We start from the raw sequence: 17,392 nt of genomic DNA, 5'->3' as shown, positions 1-17,392 counted from the left end.
GGCTGGCAGGAGGTGGATCCTCTGTGCCAGAGAGGGATGGCGAGGACCGTGCTAGTGGACCGGTTCTAAGACACTACTGGTTTTCACCAGAGCCCGCCGCAAAGCGGGATGGTCTTGCTGCGGCGGTAGTGACCAGGTCGTATCCACTAGCAACGGCACCTCTCTGGCTGCTGAAGATAGGCGAGGTACAAGGGAGTAGGCAGAAGCAAAGTCGGACGTAGCAGAAGGTCGGGGGCAGGCGGCAAGGTTCGTAGTCAGGGGAGATAGCAATAGTTCTGGTACACAGGGTATAAACACACAAGAACGCTTTCACTGGCACTAAGGCAACAAGATCCGGCAAGGGAGTGCAAGGGAGGAGACTAGATATAAGCAGGGAACAGGTGGGAACCAATTAAGCTAATTGGGCCAGGCACCAATCATTGGTGCACTGGCCCTTTAAGTCTCAGGGAGCTGGCGCGCGCGCGCCCTAGAGAGCGGAGCCGCGCGCGCCAGCACATGACCGCAGGAGACGGGAACGGGTAAGTGACCTGGGATGCGACTCGCAAGCGGGCGCGTCCCGCTGTGCGAATCGCATCCCCAACGGCCATGGCAGAGCAGCGCTCCCGGTCAGCGCTGACCGGGGAGCTGCAGGGAGAAGGACGCCGTGAGCGCTCCGGGGAGGAGCGGGGACCCGGAGCGCTAGGCGTAACACTCACACACATGTCAGAGAGGAGCGGCGTCTGACGACTTATCCGCTTCCGGTCTGGGTGGGCGTGGCCCGGCCAACGACGCTGTCTCCATGCCAGCGCCAAAACAATGGAGAGCGCGTCATCCGTCCTGCTGATCTCGCGGGGCGGTAGCACAGGCGTAGTTAACCCTAGCCGACCCGAAGGTAAGTCAGTTACACTGTCCAATAATAGGACAGGTGGAAAAATTAGCTTCTAATGGCAGCCCAAAAATACACTCTGGATATGTGGATTAGGGTAGGCGAGGACCTAGCCAGACATATATATGTACTGGGTCCGGTATTAGACATTAAATAATGTATAACAGGGGAACAGTACATGGATTGGCAAATCTAGATAGTACAGAAAGAGTTGAATTATTAAATTTTGAATTTTAATAATAATAATTAAAAGTAAACAGGCTAGAGATCAGAGACCCAGAACATAACAGAGAAAGATACCGGATAAAAATAATAATAACCAATAGCAACTCTGGTGGATGAAAAAGGGGTAATGAGACCCGATACCCTCAAAAACGGGTATCCGTATCAAAAGTGTCCGAAGGGTATTGTGGCTAGGGGGAGCCCTAGATAAGAGGTGGAGCGGGATTAGCAGGGGCCTAGTGAACCTATAAAATTCCTAGGAGTCCCTATACTGAGCCCTATGCCTAGGCGGGGTGGCCGCCCTAAGAAGGGCGGTCCCGCTCTGGAACCTAAGCCTAGTGTACCCTAGTAGTCCCTAACTAGGGGGTGTACTAGCTAATTGGCTGACTACAGCCACCCCTAACTGCCTAAAACACCCCTAATTAGAATACCCTTCCGGACACTCCTAGAGAAAACTACCATAGCAGAGTAGCTCATTCAGTCCTTTAGGCGTGACAGTTTCTAGATTAAAGATCCAACGTGCTTCTCGCTGTAAAAGAAGCTTGTCTAGGTCCCCACCTCGAGAAGATGGATTCATCTTTTCAATTCCAAAAAATGTAATGCCCTTAGTGTCCCCACCATGTATCTCATTCACATGCCTAGCCAGGGCAGTGTCTCTCTTGTTTCTAATGTCACCTATGTGCTCAAGCACCCTTCGACGTAATTCTCTGATGGTCTTACCTACGTACATCAGGGTGCACGAGCATACAGCGACATAGACCACTGCCCTGGTGCTGCAATTGATAAACTCTTTGATCTTAAATAGTTTGTTGGAAATAGTGATGGTAACACTTTCTGTTTTTTTCATAAAGGGACATGCCCGGCAATGACCACATTTGTGAGATCCTGTGATGTTACTTCTGTCTAGCCAGGTACTAGGAGGGGGAAGAGGGGCGAGATGACTATGCGTGACCATGTCCCCTATGCTTTTCCCTTTTCTGTATGTAATTTGTGGGTAGTCTCCGAAAAATGTCCTAAGATCTTTATCCATCTGTAATATGCCCCAATGTCGTTGTAATATCTCACGTATGGGGCCTGACATGTTGTCAAAGGTACCAATCACCCTACATAAAGGTGTCGTCTCCGGGTGCTTTTTGGGTACCAATAATTGTTGTCTAGGGGTAGCTTTTGCGTGTTTAAAAGCTGGAATAAGGACCCGGTCCGGGTAACCCCTGTCTCTGAATCTGGATCTCAGATCCCCAGCCTGTCTCAGGAACTCCCTCTCTTGTGTACAGTTCCTCCTGAGGCGGAGATATTGTCCCTTCGGGATACCCCTCTTAAGGGGTCCCGGGTGACAACTCTCCCACCTCAGGAGGCTATTAGTAGCAGTGGCCTTCCGAAAGACCCTAGTAGTAAGCCCACCTAGTGCATCCTTCACAATGGTAACATCCAAAAAATCAAGGGAGGATGGGTCCAGAGTGAAGGTAAAAGTAAGGCCCAACTCGTTCTGATTAATGGATTCCATGAATTGTTTGAATTCGCAAGCTGTACCCGTCCACAAAACAAGAACATCATCTATATACCTTGTCCAAAATGGGACAAGGTCCAGATATTTTTCTCTATCTCCGACGAACGCCATTGTGGCCTCCCACCAACCTAAAAAGATGTTGGCGTAGGTTGGCGCACAGGGACTGCCCATGGCAGTCCCCTTAAGTTGATGATAATGGCGTCCGTCGAAGAGAAAATAATTGTGGATAAGGATATATTCCATCAATTTCAAAACGAAGGCATTGTGACTCACGTGTATGTGCCCCTAGAAGAAAGATAGTAAGATAAAGCTTTGAGGCCTTGATCGTGCGGAATTGAGGAATACAATGCTTCCACATCGATTCCACCCAAAAGGGTATTCTCCTCCACCACTAAACCATCAAGTTTAGATAGAAGGTCCATTGTGTCACGTGTAAATGATGGCAATGACATGACAAAGTGTCTAAGGACTCTATCCACATACACCCCCACGTTCTGTGATATGCTGCCTATTCCTGAGACGATGGGACGACCCTTAAGGGGTGTGACCCCTTTGTGAATTTTAGGCAACGCATAGAACGTGGGGGTGATTGGGGCAACTGGAGTCAAAAATTCAAATTCCTTATCACTGATTAACTTTTCAAATCTAGCATTCTCTAGAATAAGTATGAGTTCCTGTTTGTATGTCTGTGTTGGATCACCAGAGAGGACCTCATAGGATTCTCTATCCCTCAAGATTTTATAACACATGTCTTTATACTGGTCCCTACCCAGAATGACCGTATTCCCCCCTTTGTCCGAGGGCTTTATCACTATATTATTATTCTCTGTCAATTCCCTCATAGCCCTTCTTTCATTAAATGATAAGTTGTTTCTGACTGGGCTATCCAAATTGATGAGGTTTTTAAGGTCTCGGGCAACCAGCTCCTTAAACACTTCAATACAGGAAATTTCACTAGTGGGTGGTTGTTTTTTACTTTTTAATCTAAGGTCTGTGAAAGGTCCAGTTCCCCGGTCCCTTTCACCCGTTTCTAGGAGTTCAGTGAGGTCCCTCACTGTGGCCAAGTCCTCTACTGAAATACCCAGAGCCTGACAATTGTTACGTTCCATGTCTAGATGAAACTTGTGCCAACTGAGCTTGCGTGTAAACAAGCTAATATCTTTCGTGGAGGTAAAGGCGTCAAAATTTACAGTGGGCACAAATGACAAACCTCTAGTAAGAACAGCCAACTGGGTATCAGAGAGGATCTGGTCAGATAAATTCAATATCTGTGGAGTCTTTTTATTTTGGGATACATTGTCTATTATTTGCCTCGTCCTGCCGTCGATCTGAGGAGGTAGGGGTTCTCCCCTAAAAAAGGATGTGATACTGAGGGAGAAGAGGGTATAGAGGGTCCAGCTTGCACAGTTCCACATTGTTGATTATATTGTTGATTTCTTGCTGGGGCCCTAGATCTATTTTTACCTCTGTATCGATATGATCTGCCCCTTCCCCTTCCTTTATCACTTTTGTTTTTTTCTCGGTCAGAGGCGTCTGTCTCTGAGGAGGAAGCCTCCGTCTCAGTTTCCCTTTGTTGATAACTTTTTTCCAACACCGTATATGCACGGTTGTCCCGAAAATCCTGGAGGTCTCTGGTAAACTGTATGTGTTTACGTTCTTTCAGATGGTAGCAGAATCTTTCAATGGTATTTTTAAGTTGGGTTTCTTTTGTTAGGAATTCAGGGTCACCTTTAAATTTAGCGGTAATATCTTGTTGTTCTCTAAGTTTTGTACCAGAGACCTCCAGGTTTCTTTTTTCTTCCTCGAGCAAAATTTCAAGGAATTTTACTGAGCAAGTGGTGGCTTCCTCCTCCCACTTTTTTAGTACCTCCGGGGTGCGGAGTCTTAACGATGGTAAGATAGCTATCCGCAGTCCACGAGGCACTATTTTGTTCTTTATATAAGACTCAAGGTCCATAAGGTTACAAGGATACCCAATTTATGTAGGTTTTAATTATTTTACTACTTTAAAAAAAATTATAACTACACGCACCAAAATTAGTATGTTTAAAATTGTCATATTCTGACCCCTATAACTTTTTTATTTTTCTGCGTAATGGGGATATATGAGGGCAAAATTATTATTATAATTTATTTTTTTTTAACACTTTTTACTTTTATTTTAGCCCCCACAGGGTGCTATATCATGCAATCTTTTGAATGCATGCACTGATCAATGCAATGCCATAGCATAGCATTGATCAGTGTTATCGGCACTCTGCTATGCCAGGCTTGGAGCAGTAGATCACCAATCGGACAACGAGGAGGCAGGTGAGGACCCTCCCGTCGTCCAGTAAGCTGATCGGGACATCACAAATCTGTCTCGATAGTCCCGATCAGCCCTGCTGGGATAGTTTTACTTTCACTTTAGATGCCGCTATAAACTTTGATTGCGGTGTCTAAAGGGTTAATGCCAGGCATCGGCCCGATCGGCGGTGCCCGACATTAACCCTGGGTCCTGGCTGCTGATAGCAGTCAGGACCCACAGGGTTTGAAGCGTTCTCTGCTCGTGAGAACGTTTTAAACGCCCTGCGTCCTTAACTGGTTAAATTTAAGATAATTTCAAATTTGATTTGCTTGTAATTTTTTTTTTTGGTACACAAAGAATTGTATGCAGAGCCATTTAAAATAATTCAAAATAATCAGTATAAAGTAAGGAACTGCTCTGCAAGCGATTCCCTTAAATAAAAGATGAGATTCAAGCTTTAAAGTTATCTAGACATGGAGTATGGGCTTCCATAAAGTCACACCCCAGGTACTATCCATACCCCACAGTCATTAAAGCAGCCGAAGTTGTACAGTATTCTGCCCGTATTTGATGCACAGGATTTGAAGCTGCCGATTTGAAGCTGTGTTCAGTAATTTAGTTTACATTGAAATCTGCAGCGTGGAATCCTACACATCAAATAGTCAATGGGTAGTAAATTATCTGCATATTTTGCTACCCTTTAACTCTACCCTCACTGCACATTAAATTAATAGCAAGAGAGACACATCATCACGGTGCGTTAATGATCCAAGAGCCAATTTAAATAATAAGCGTAAAGAAGTATTCCTATCACAGATATTTAAGGAATATTCACATGTGCCATACTGGTGTAATAAATGTGAGACACATATCTCTGTGGAGGACAGGGGTCATCTGACACCTGTTCTGCCTGGTAATGTTGCGGTGGGCTACAAAATGAAGGGAGAGGTGGCTGGGCAGCAATTGCCATTTACATCTATGACAGATGCAGAAACAGCGAGGTGAGTCCGGGTGTTTGCAAATGTTACATAACACTTCTGGGACCAGTATCTAAGAGACATTTATGGCATATCCTGTGAATACCTGTAACAGGCGGTGTCTACTCCAGTGCATAATAGACCTTTCGTGTGCTCACCTGTACATCACGCTGGACCAATGACATATCTACATTGGTGCTCTCATCTCTGTTTCCCTGTAAAATAAAATGACACTCAAACTCAAAACAATAATAATGGCATAGCATAACCCCAATAGGGAACATTTTATCACATCATCTTTAGCAGCTTTCCATTATGACCTATAGAGTAGGCCACATTATAATGATGAGACCTGGCTGTATGACAAGGCTGCCCATATGCTGAATGGTGCCCTGTGTAAATACCCTCTGTTGGTGTCCTCCCCATGTGACATGATCTTCTGCTATATAGACTTAAAAATAACTACAAATACAAGCAGCATGGTGGCTCAGTAACATTTCCCAAACCTTAGAAATGTACATCACTGCATGAGTATTTTCAGTTCTTTACTCAGACTAGTAGAATCAAAACAGGATGACCGTAAATTCAGGAGTTAGTCCGGCGCAGAGAGGAACCATCAGGGAGCCAGATAAAATCAATGGATTTATTAGATGCAACGCGTTTCGCTGCGCATGCGCAGCGAAACGCGTTGCATCTAATAAATCCATTGATTTTACCTGGCTCGCTGATGGTTCCTCTCTGCGCCGGACTAACTCCTGAATTTACGGTCATCCTGTTTTGATTCTACTTCTACCCAGGAGGGCTGCAGTGGACCTATACATATATTCATTCTACACTTTACCTTGTTGTGTGTGGGCGCACAACCAACTCTGGTAAGCGGCTGGGGAATTACCGCCCCCTTCCCCCACTAACAAGACCTGCTGATCCCGCACATGAGGCGCCTTCCTCCCTCTCTCTAGATTACTCAGACTAGTGTGATACATGGGAGAGACAGGCAGATATGTCAGCAATGTGAGACTATATTGCCTATTTGACCTCACACAGATCTACTTACCTGACTTAGGGATATAAGCAGTCTCTGGAAGTGTCCAGATGTGTCACTCTTAAGGGCTTGCTCCAAGGTCTTCTTAAACTCTGAGGGAGAAACATAAGGCATGACTTACTGAGCATGGAAGGAAGGCCGGGGAAATAAAACACAATTTTGAATGAGAGTTTTTTTTTTTATTAAATTTTACTTAAAAAAAATAAAAATAAAAACTTACCTAGGTGATCCATACAAAGACAACATTACAAAGCAGATTTAGTGTTTTGCTCCACTTACCTACTTTATACACTCTGTTGATTTCATGTATTTCTGCATTGGATCTAGATGCTAGGATCTCAATGAGACATTCTTCATCTGTCCCAGCACCCTGCAGATAGAGAGTGTTAATGGTGATTCTTCTGATCACACACTGTATGACTCTGTATACATAACTTAGCACTGTACTTACTTTAATGGCGTCATGGATTTCATAAACATCATAAACTGCCGGCGCTTTCATCATTGCCAAGATTGTTTTCTCGAAGTTCCCGGACAATTCAGATTTCAGGTCCTTTATCAAATCCTAATATAAATGGAAGGAACATTTAGTTTTGCCAAAAAGTTTACAGCAATTACACCACCCATAGCCAGTCCTTGAGCGCCAAAGGAGCCAATAGCCTTTGGTTTGTCTGATTTGAAAACTATGTCCTCCAGTAGGTAAATAAGATTACATTAAAGATACATTGTATATATATAATGGGGGAATTTCTCACTGCTTTTACCCTATTTTTATTCAAATTGGTATGTATCAGTGGTTGGTATGTATCAACTGTAACTGTTTTAAACTGTTGCTAATTTTTGGCGCAAATACTCAAACTTTTGCGTAATCCTGTGCCAGCCTGGATCACACATAGAAATTTGTCTACATCTAAGCTACTTTGTTATTTAGGAAAAATGTGCACCTATTTGATAAATGTGGGAGAAGTACACATGACATAAGCCAACGCAAACGGGAGTAAAAAGAAGCTGATTTATACAAATAAAAAATCCCCCTATATGTAGATATAATCATCCATCTATGATATAATATCTTTGTGGAGGAAATGGGTGTATATGCAGCAGATTAACTGACACTGTGACTTTATATTCTTAGGCCATCATCTCTAACTTTATATACATACTAGAGAGAGGGAGGAAGGCGCCTCATGTTCGGGATCAGCAGGTCTTGTTAGTGGGGGAAGGGGACGGTAATTCCCAAGCCGCTTACCAGAGTTGGTTGTGCGCCCACACACAACAAGGTAAAGTGTAGAATGAATATATGTGTTGGTCCACTGCAGCTCTCCTGGGTGGAAGTAGAATCAAAACAGAATGACCGTAAATTCAGGAGTTAGTCCGGCGCAGAGAGGGTCAGGGAGCCAGATAAAATCAATGGATTTATTAGATGCAACGCGTTTCGTTGCGCATGCGCAACGAAACGCGTTGCATCTAATAAATCCATTGATTTTATCTGGCTCCCTGATGGTTCCTCTCTGCGCCGGACTAACTCCTGAATTTACGGTCACTCTGTTTTGATTCTTTATATACCTACTGGCAGATCGTACTCATAGGGGGACATGTTATCATAGTATGTACACCGGTTTTCAGCTCTATTATGTTGTGCTCTTTTTGAGCATTTTTTTTTTTTTGCATCTTTTTTGTGCACAGTTTTTGATGGAGCATTTTAAATAGTTTTCTATGTTATAATGGTTGGTGGATCCTTTTTTTTTGCAGTGGATGCCGTGTTATCATGTGTGCTTTTTCAAAAAATGTGCACAGATTGTGCGCACAGCAGCATCATTTTGTGTAATTCTACACCATCAATGAGGACACATAGAAATGTGTCAAGAAGAATGACTACTTTGATGTACAGTGTGGGGTTTTCTAAGTTTGCACAAAATATATCAGCGTATGAAAAATTTTGCACAACAGTACAAAATATAAACCAGCAGAAACCGGGTAAAAAAAAAAGCTCACGCACACCTACAATGATAAATGTACCACATAGTTTCTAGTTTTTCCCACTTAAAATAGTTTCCTAATTATGGTACCTGGTAGGGATGGACCAATCATCGGTTTGGCCGATATTCACAATTTTTGACATTACCTTGCCGATATGCCGATAATGCCCCGCCCCCCGCCCGATAACTTATACCGGAATATCGGTATAAGATATCGGCTATCGGCCTCAAAGTTCACAGATTTTCGGTATCGGCCCTAAAAAATCAATATCGGTCGATCCCTAGTACCTCACTATCTCATTGACACAAGCACTGCTTGCATCCGTAAATTAAAATGCTCAGGCCGCTCTTACCCGCAGTGGTAATCTTACTGACGTGTAAGAGCGGTCTAAGGGAGTGCAGGTCTTTCTGAAGACTGTATTATTAATCCACAGAGCTGCATAAGACTGAGGCGCGTAAAAGCTTGAGGTGTGTCATTCTTAGGGATCTGTGGAACACTGCAATGGAACGGATTCAAGATGTGAACCCCATAACACAGTGAGACAGATCATAAAAACATGATAAAGTCCCTCTGCTGCTTTATTCAACATTTTTGTTACATGGTTTTAATAACTCAAATGAGGATTAAAATACATGACTGGCCATATCTCCGCCCCTTCATTGTCATAATGTGATGGTTCCCACTGCCGATCCACCACACTTACACACAAATCATAAGGGTAGGGTAACACGGAACGGGTACGGGCAATGCGTCACTCTGAGCAACCACATGGGCCTCTGCATCATCACGCGCATAAGCAGTGTATGGCGGCCACTCCGCGATGTCTGTGAGTACACTGCGAGTCTGCGCGGTGACTCGTAGGCCCGTGTAGCTGCTCGGAGTGGCGCATTGTCGCTGCAAGCAGCACACAGGGGGGGGAACAGCTGGAGGTACAATTTAGGGTCGGGTCATCGGCAGATCCACACCTTAAAATACGCTGCGATCCGTTCCGTGTGGCCCTACCCTAAAGCTGGACTCTCAGCATTCTGCAGCCTCTTTTGCAGTGTTATTCACAACATTTTTGTTGTTGTTTGTGATTATGTTTTTCCCCTAGGCTTCTATATAGAACATGATAATAATGTACCGCAGCTTCAATTAAAAACCACAGTGACATCACTGATAAATACAAGTTGTTCATGAGTCCATTAAGGTAGAGTAAATGAACCCAGCTGAAGTGTATAACTGCCAAGCACAATGTGAATGCCAAGATTTCAAGATTTGTTTCATTTTATTTTTATTTATTAATTTTTTACATTCGAGCCAGATACTAAAACGTTTTCTGTTTTATTAATCTGTTTCTATTTTCTGATTGCAATTTTGTAATTATTTTTATGTGGGCTGCCATCTTGCTTTATCAGTTTTTACTAGCATTTAGAGATTTGCTTTACAGCAAACTATATGAACATAGATACAATAAACATCTCCTATTCTTGGTAGTGTACAGACTAACATGTCAACTCTGTTTGCTGCATATAGGAGTTTATATATGGGGAGAGATTCTCAAAGAATTTTGCGCCAAAAAAAAAATCTATATACGTGGACACGCCCACTTTTACAAAACTGATGTGAACAGTCTAAGGCTGGGTCCACACTACGTTTTGTCCCATACGGGAGCGCATACGGCAGGAGGGAGCTAAAACCTTGCGCTCCCGTATGTGACCGTATGCGCTCCTGTATGTCATTCACTTCAATGAGCCGACCGGAGTGAAACGTTCGGTCCGGTCGGCTCATTTTTGCACCGTATGCGCTTTTACAACCGGACCTAAAACCGTGGTCAACCACGGTTTTAGGTCCGGTTGTAAAAGCGCATACGGCTCAAAAATGAGCCGACCGGACCGAACGTTTCACTCCGGTCGGCTCATTGAAGTGAATGACATACGGGAGCGCATACGGTCACATACGGGTGCGCGAGGTTTTAGCTCCCTCCTGCCGTATGCGCTCCCGTATGGGACAAAACGTAGTGTGGACCCAGCCTAAACCACGGTACAAAGCTCTTTGAAAATGTGGTCAATGCTTTTCGTGCCAAAATTTTCAGAGCTTTGTGCCGTGGTTTACACTGTTCACATCAGTTTTGTAAAAGTGGGCATGTCCACGTATGTTGGCTGCTTTATAGGTTATAAAGAGTCCAGTTGACATCCAAAATTTATCGCCAGCTTTTTTGGGAAAAGGTGTTATTTAAGTAATTATGAAAAAAATATATATATTATTATTATTGAAAATTTTTATAAAAAAAAAAATATATATATATATTATAATTATTTTTTTTTTTTTTCCTTTGTCACTGCACCTGCACTCACATTTAAGCTTAGAAATGTTTTACTTATACAGTTATCGCTAGTCTGGGAACTAGTAACCATGGAATATTTAGTGAGATGTTTCTGCCAGAATTTTCTGTAATGTAAAATTTGGCGCAAAAATCAGCAATTTTGGCACAAAATTGCTGATTTTTGCACCAAACTTGGCAATTTTGGTGTTAAAAAATCCAATATGGCTGCAATAAAATAAAAATTTGGGCTTGAAAAAGAATTTTCACATATTTTCAAAGCAGCACAAAAGACCTTTAAAAATGTGTGAATATCATAGCTGGAACAGAAATTACAGTAGTTTTTGAGAATCTCCCCCATGGTATAGTGAACCAGAGTGACAATATTTACAGCTGTCACACCCCCTCCTATAGACTTGCATTGAGGGGACGGGGCTTGATGGCAAGAGGGGGTGGGGCTATTACGTTACGAGCTCCTGTCGCCGACTCCAGCGTTCGGAACAGTTTGTTCCAAACGCTGAGCAGTGGAGTACCCCTTTAAGGTTAGTCTTTTGCAGTGGTACTGAATTTATCAACTGCCACTGCAGTTTTTGAGCCAAAGTCAGAAGTGGATCCATAAGGGAGGAGAAGTGTAAGTCCTTCCTTTATGTGTCCTATTCCTTTTGAATACACTTCTGGCTTTGGCTCAAAAACTGCAGTGGCAGATATCCAAAAACTGCCAGAAAAAAAAAACAATAAACTTAGCCTATAAGTTGCAAAAATACACCAGACCAGACTTGGTGTTTGTGAAGAGTGAAATTTCAGAAAATGTGTACCTGCATAAAATTTATCAGATGCCTTGCGACCTACACATTACCAGCACTCAAAAAAAAAGGTGTAAAAAATGCTTCATTTACACCTACAATGAAAAATGACCAGTTAGGAGCGGCGGGGAGAGCCGGAGGGAGGGGGAATGAATATTCATAAGCGGGCGGCGCTGATGTCACAGTGCCACTAAGCTCCTGAAAACCCCGCCTGTGCCAATTACAGCCACATTTGCATACATAGAAAAATGTAAGATTGCGGGCGAATGGACGGATAAATCCAGAAAAGGTAGGGATCATATGAATCAGCGCCATCGCACTATCCCTCAGTACCTGTGGTTAGTGTGGGACTGAACATGTGACAGTTTTCCTAGCGTCGGGCCCTATTCCAGTGCTTACTTTAAACAGACCCAGCTGGTCACTGCTTGAAGCAGTGTGAATTTAGCCTCAGCATTGTTGCAGTACTATGGTCCATGGTTAAAATCCGACCAAGGACAACATCTGCATGGGGTACTTTTACTGTAAGCTTTTTTTTTTTTCTTCCCCGACTCCTAAAAAAAATTGGTTAGTCCTACAGTGTGTCTGAGAGAAGAAAATAGGATTCTAAATCTCGATGGGAACTGAGACTTCTATAATTCGTGACAATCTCTGTGGAATATGTTGTCACTATGTAAGCAATAAGAAACAAATGAACAAACGAAAAAGCTCTGGTTACTGCACTTCATGCATGCATTTGTATATTGTTAAAACTGGGGGAAAAAATTGACGATTTACATGGCTGGCTGCATTCACAGATCTGAAAAAGATGTTGTACAATGGAAATAGCACCTACCTTTCCGTAAGCAGTTTTAAAGGATAAACTGATTTGCTGCCTCTGCTTGTTTGACCGGCTTCCCAGGCATTCAATAATGGCCTGTTCATCAGTTCCTGTTAAAAACATACAAGGTATTTTTATTCAAGTGTATCTGCATTTCTAACTTTATAATACTATAAGGTAAAAAAAAGCTTTACCTTACAGCTCCCCCCATACACATGCCTACTCGGCTGGGCATGCATGTAATTTAATGGGGTGAGGGGAGTAACCTGCTACAAGAGTGCAACCTGCTGCAAAGATCGTATATACTGATTGTCAACATGCTCCATGCTGCTTGCCCCTAACATCTGCCCTTGAGAGAAAATAAGGACACTCAAATATAACATCAGCAACCACTCCATTTTTGAAGTGTACCTGTCAGTAGCAAAAACTTTTTATATAATGTAGATAATAACTTTTTGGGTGCTGAGACAAAATACAGGACATGAGGGTAGACAAGCAGGGCTCTGTACACCGAGGACAAGCAGGGCTCTGTACACCGAGGACAAGCAGGGCTCTGAGCACCGAGGACAAGCAGGGCTCTGTGCACCGAGGACAAGCAGGGCTCTGTGCACCGAGGACAAGCAGGGCTCTGTGCACCGAGGACAAGCAGGGCTCTGTGCACCGAGGACAAGCAGGGCTCTGTGCACCGAGGACAAGCAGGGCTCTGTGCACCGAGGACAAGCAGGGCTCTGTGCACCGAGGACAAGCAGGGCTCTGTGCACCGAGGACAAGCAGGGCTCTGTGCACCGAGGACAAGCAGGGCTCTGTGCACCGAGGACAAGCAGGGCTCTGTGCACCGAGGACAAGCAGGGCTCTATGCACCAAGGACAAGCTGGGCTCTGTTCACCAAGGACAAGCTGGGCTCTGTGCACCGAGGACAAGCGGGGCTCTGTGCACCGAGGACAAGCGGGGCTCTGTACACCGAGGACAAGCGGGGCTCTGTACACCGAGGACAAGCGGGGCTCTGTACACTGAGGCTCTTTGACATGCCCCCCGGCTCACACATCAGGATGATTGACAAGGCAGGAGCCCTGCTTGTTTCACCCTCACTTCCTGTGTTTGGTCACCTCACGGAGACACACAGGCAATAGTTGCAGGGACAGCATTTTTTCACCCAAAAATATAAAAAAATGTTTACCAATGTATATTACAACTATACATATAATCTTATTATCTACATTATAAAAAAAAGTTTTTGCAAATGACAGGTACACTTTAAATGAAACGGCTACCAAATTATGGCTACAGAATGTGTGCACCTTTCTGTACATAATACAGACCATACTGCAGTTCATGCTCTGTAGAACTGGATGCTATATATTACACCAGGTTTCTCACTAAAGGCACTGTACATAGTGGTTCTAGTGGAGCACTGAGTAGAAAATCTAAATACTATTAGTACATGGATATATACATGTCCCCATGCACAATTACGGAGATGCCTTTCACCATTCCCAATTTTGAAGGAATTTTATGTTAAAACTATACACTTTGTGGTAATTTAAAAAAGAAAAAGAAGAATTAAATGAAATCTGTCCCCAGTGTCACCTGCACTAACCTGTCGGTACCGACAGGTAGTGCAGGTGACACTGATAACAACGGTACTTACCTTGTCCCGTTCTGTGCAGGGGATCTCTGGTACTCTCCTCCATTAACTTCAGCTCCGGCCCACCTTGAGGCATGGGCAGAGCTTACTGACATCACCGTTGCTGTTCTCTAGCAGGGGGACCCAGCAGAGGTGATGTCACTAAGCTCCGCCCATGCCTCAAGCCTGGCCAGAGCTGGAGATTACTGGAGATTCCCTGCATGGAACTGGACAAGGTAAGTACCATTGTCATCAGTGTCACCTGCACTATCTGACGGTACCGACAGGTTAGTGCAGGTGACACTGGTGACAGATTTCCTTTAAGAACAGGTTGCTATAACTGTATGACCAGAAGTCATAATGTCAATACTACCTGAATATACATTCATAAAAATTACAAAAAATAAAGCACCAAGGATGAGTGGTTGGAATTGAATGGAACTTTACACATGTAAATGTAATATATGATAGTGATTATAATATGAGAGGGAAAAGATAAGTTTATTGAAAAATTTAGAAAACTGCACAAATGAAAGGAGATTCTAGTAAAATGCACCAGTGTACCTAAAGGGGAATCAGGTCAGAGACAAAGCTTATGCACAAAGACCGGAATTTTATACACCTTGGGGGACATGTATCAAAGATTTTACCTCTGTTTTGTGTGTATTTTTTTTGCGCAAGCCCTTTTTTTGTGCACGTTTTGGTAGTGCATGTCCTCCAGATGTGGCTGAATCAGGGTACCTTTGAGTGACATCTATAGTACGCATGGATTTATTAACTGCGTACTTTTCCTTTACACCAAAAATTTTGCCGCAAGAGCTGTTTTTTTGGCGCAAATATAAGCCATCTTGGACTTAACGTAGCAAGATGCTCTAAATCATCGATTCTATTTTCCAAACAGTGGATTGAGGAGATTACAACATTTACCCGCAATTTATGAAGCTCATTGCGCTTGGTTGATAAATTTAGCGCTTCTGCGCATAATTTTGAATTTGGGAAAAGGGGTAAACTGCTTCTACCATACACAAATAATGATACATGTCCCCCCTTGTGTACAAGGAACAGCTGTGGCAGACGTGGCCTCAGAAAGAGATAGAAATGTGGGTATTTGACAACACAGTAGACTGCTCCTCATCTGACAGAGGTCCCAGATCAATCTCCCATTTACTACAAACTGACAAAGCACATTTCTCATGTTGGGGGTTTAAAAAGTTGTTTATAAAGCCATGAGATAACATAAATGCATCCCGCTAAACCGAGCATAGTCCTGGCCCTTCACCAGGCCTTACATTGTAACTGAGTGGTGGGGGAAATGTCAGGGGGTCTGGTGACAACACCAATTTCCAGAATATGTATAGGTACACAACCACCTTAACAGTTTACCCTTTAGACCTAAAGCAGACACTTGCTGAACCCTCTCAGTTGATGTATTTGGGATGCGAGAAAGTGCAACCAGGAATAAGGTACAGCCAAAGTCAGAAATTAAATGCATAATAAGGGCCAGCAACACATCATCTGCATATGCTATGTGCTCTTCAGTGCCACTATATCGTAACCCCAAAATATCTTTTAGTGCATCGTAGAGGCATGCATTCTCTTACCAAGATGTACACGACCCAAGTAACCTCTGAGAGACTTTTTTATAGGGCAGCAGCGGAAGCACTTTTGCGCCCTCTTGTGGCAAGAACCAGTGTCTTTTCAGACCATACCTGTAATCATTTACATAATTGTCTGAGACATAACTGCATGCAAAGTTGTAGGGTTAGAAAAACATTGCTCCTTTCTTCCTGAGACATTGCAGCTTAATTTCACTTAAATAAATGAGGCCAGGTTTTTATAGCACACATAACCTGAAGACTGGTGTTGTTTTTGTAAGAAAGAAGCTATGTTTTTTTATCCTGATTCACCTCTTTAAATATTGAATATTGGAGGGATATTGTTAGAAATGATGAGTAAGGAGTTGAAACAGATTATAATAAAAGATAATTTTTTTTCTTTTGTCCATGAATTCTTACCAAATCCTTTCATGGCCTTTCTGAGAACTTCAGCATCTCGGAGTGGATCAAAGTTTGGTGCATCTGCAATTGTGCCTCTCTTCCCAACCTACATAGAGAACAAGCACTTGTTCAGTCAAAAGAGAAGAAAGAGAGAAAGAAGAAGAAAGAGAGAAAGGAAAGAAGAGAAAGGAAAGAAGAGAAAGGAAAGAAGAGAAAGAGAAAGAGAAAGAGAAAGAGAGAGAGAGAGAGAGAGAGAGAGAGAGAGAGAGAACAGAGCGAGAGAGAACAGAGCGAGAGAGAACAGAGCTCTGATATATAAGTTTATATGATTTGGAAGTTGAAATTACACCCTGTACACCCTAAGCACAATGGCCGAGATTTAACAAACTGTATGAGAGAAAAAGAGATTTTTACACAGCAGCCAATCACAGCTCAGCTAACGAGCTCTGGTAAAGTGAAAGCTGAGCTGTGATTGGTTGCTATAGGAAAATCTCTCCACATTTTCTTTCACACAGTTTGATAAATCTGGGCCAATATGAGTAAGAAAAATATTTAGTAGAAAAGCAGGATTTAGAGGTTTATCCAGGTTGCCCGGGTAATCCTCACAATAGGCCATCAATATTACAACAGCAAGGGTCCAACTTCCAGCACCCCTGCTGATCAGGGTCTGTGTGAGCAGCGCAGACTCTTCAATGTTTACCTCTGCTTGTACACTGTAGTGTAAAGTACTGAGCGGCTGTCTCATTCCACAACAAAGACATGGTCTCAAATGGCTGGAGGTGCTCAACCCCAAATGCAGTTGTGCATTTATACTGGGGGAGCAGATCCTGCCCTTGTAGTCCGTTGCTAGGGGCGATCCCCAGCATAAAAATGCATACAATGGAGGATGCCTGCAACAGACTACAAGTACCACAATGACATCCTACACCAGATAAACAGTGTGGATGTGTAACAATTAGAATACAATAC

General features: G+C 43.3%; 1 protein-coding gene across 6 annotated transcripts in view; it reads right to left on the bottom strand.

The window, feature by feature from the left end:
- Positions 1 to 17,392, bottom strand: part of ANXA11 (annexin A11) — a 54,794-nt gene that overhangs the window by 11,042 nt on the left and 26,360 nt on the right. For all 6 annotated transcript variants that reach the window (XR_008846521.1, XM_056531381.1, XM_056531385.1 and 3 more), the window contains exons 5-10: positions 16,442 to 16,529; positions 12,818 to 12,912; positions 7,352 to 7,465; positions 7,180 to 7,270; positions 6,913 to 6,992; positions 6,017 to 6,073 (exon numbers count right to left, since the gene is read on the bottom strand). Coding sequence is in view for 5 of the 6 variants with exons in the window: in XM_056531381.1 (XP_056387356.1) it covers positions 6,017 to 6,073; positions 6,913 to 6,992; positions 7,180 to 7,270; positions 7,352 to 7,465; positions 12,818 to 12,912; positions 16,442 to 16,529 (525 nt within the window). In the remaining variant the exon portion in view is untranslated. The remainder of the gene's footprint in view (positions 1 to 6,016; positions 6,074 to 6,912; positions 6,993 to 7,179; positions 7,271 to 7,351; positions 7,466 to 12,817; positions 12,913 to 16,441; positions 16,530 to 17,392) is intronic.

This window comes from Hyla sarda, chromosome 7 (genome assembly GCF_029499605.1).
Source record: "Hyla sarda isolate aHylSar1 chromosome 7, aHylSar1.hap1, whole genome shotgun sequence".
Taxonomy (NCBI): Eukaryota; Metazoa; Chordata; class Amphibia; order Anura; family Hylidae; genus Hyla; species Hyla sarda.
Note: the sequence above shows the minus strand (reverse complement) of the source record. Positions and strands in the feature narration are given on the sequence as shown.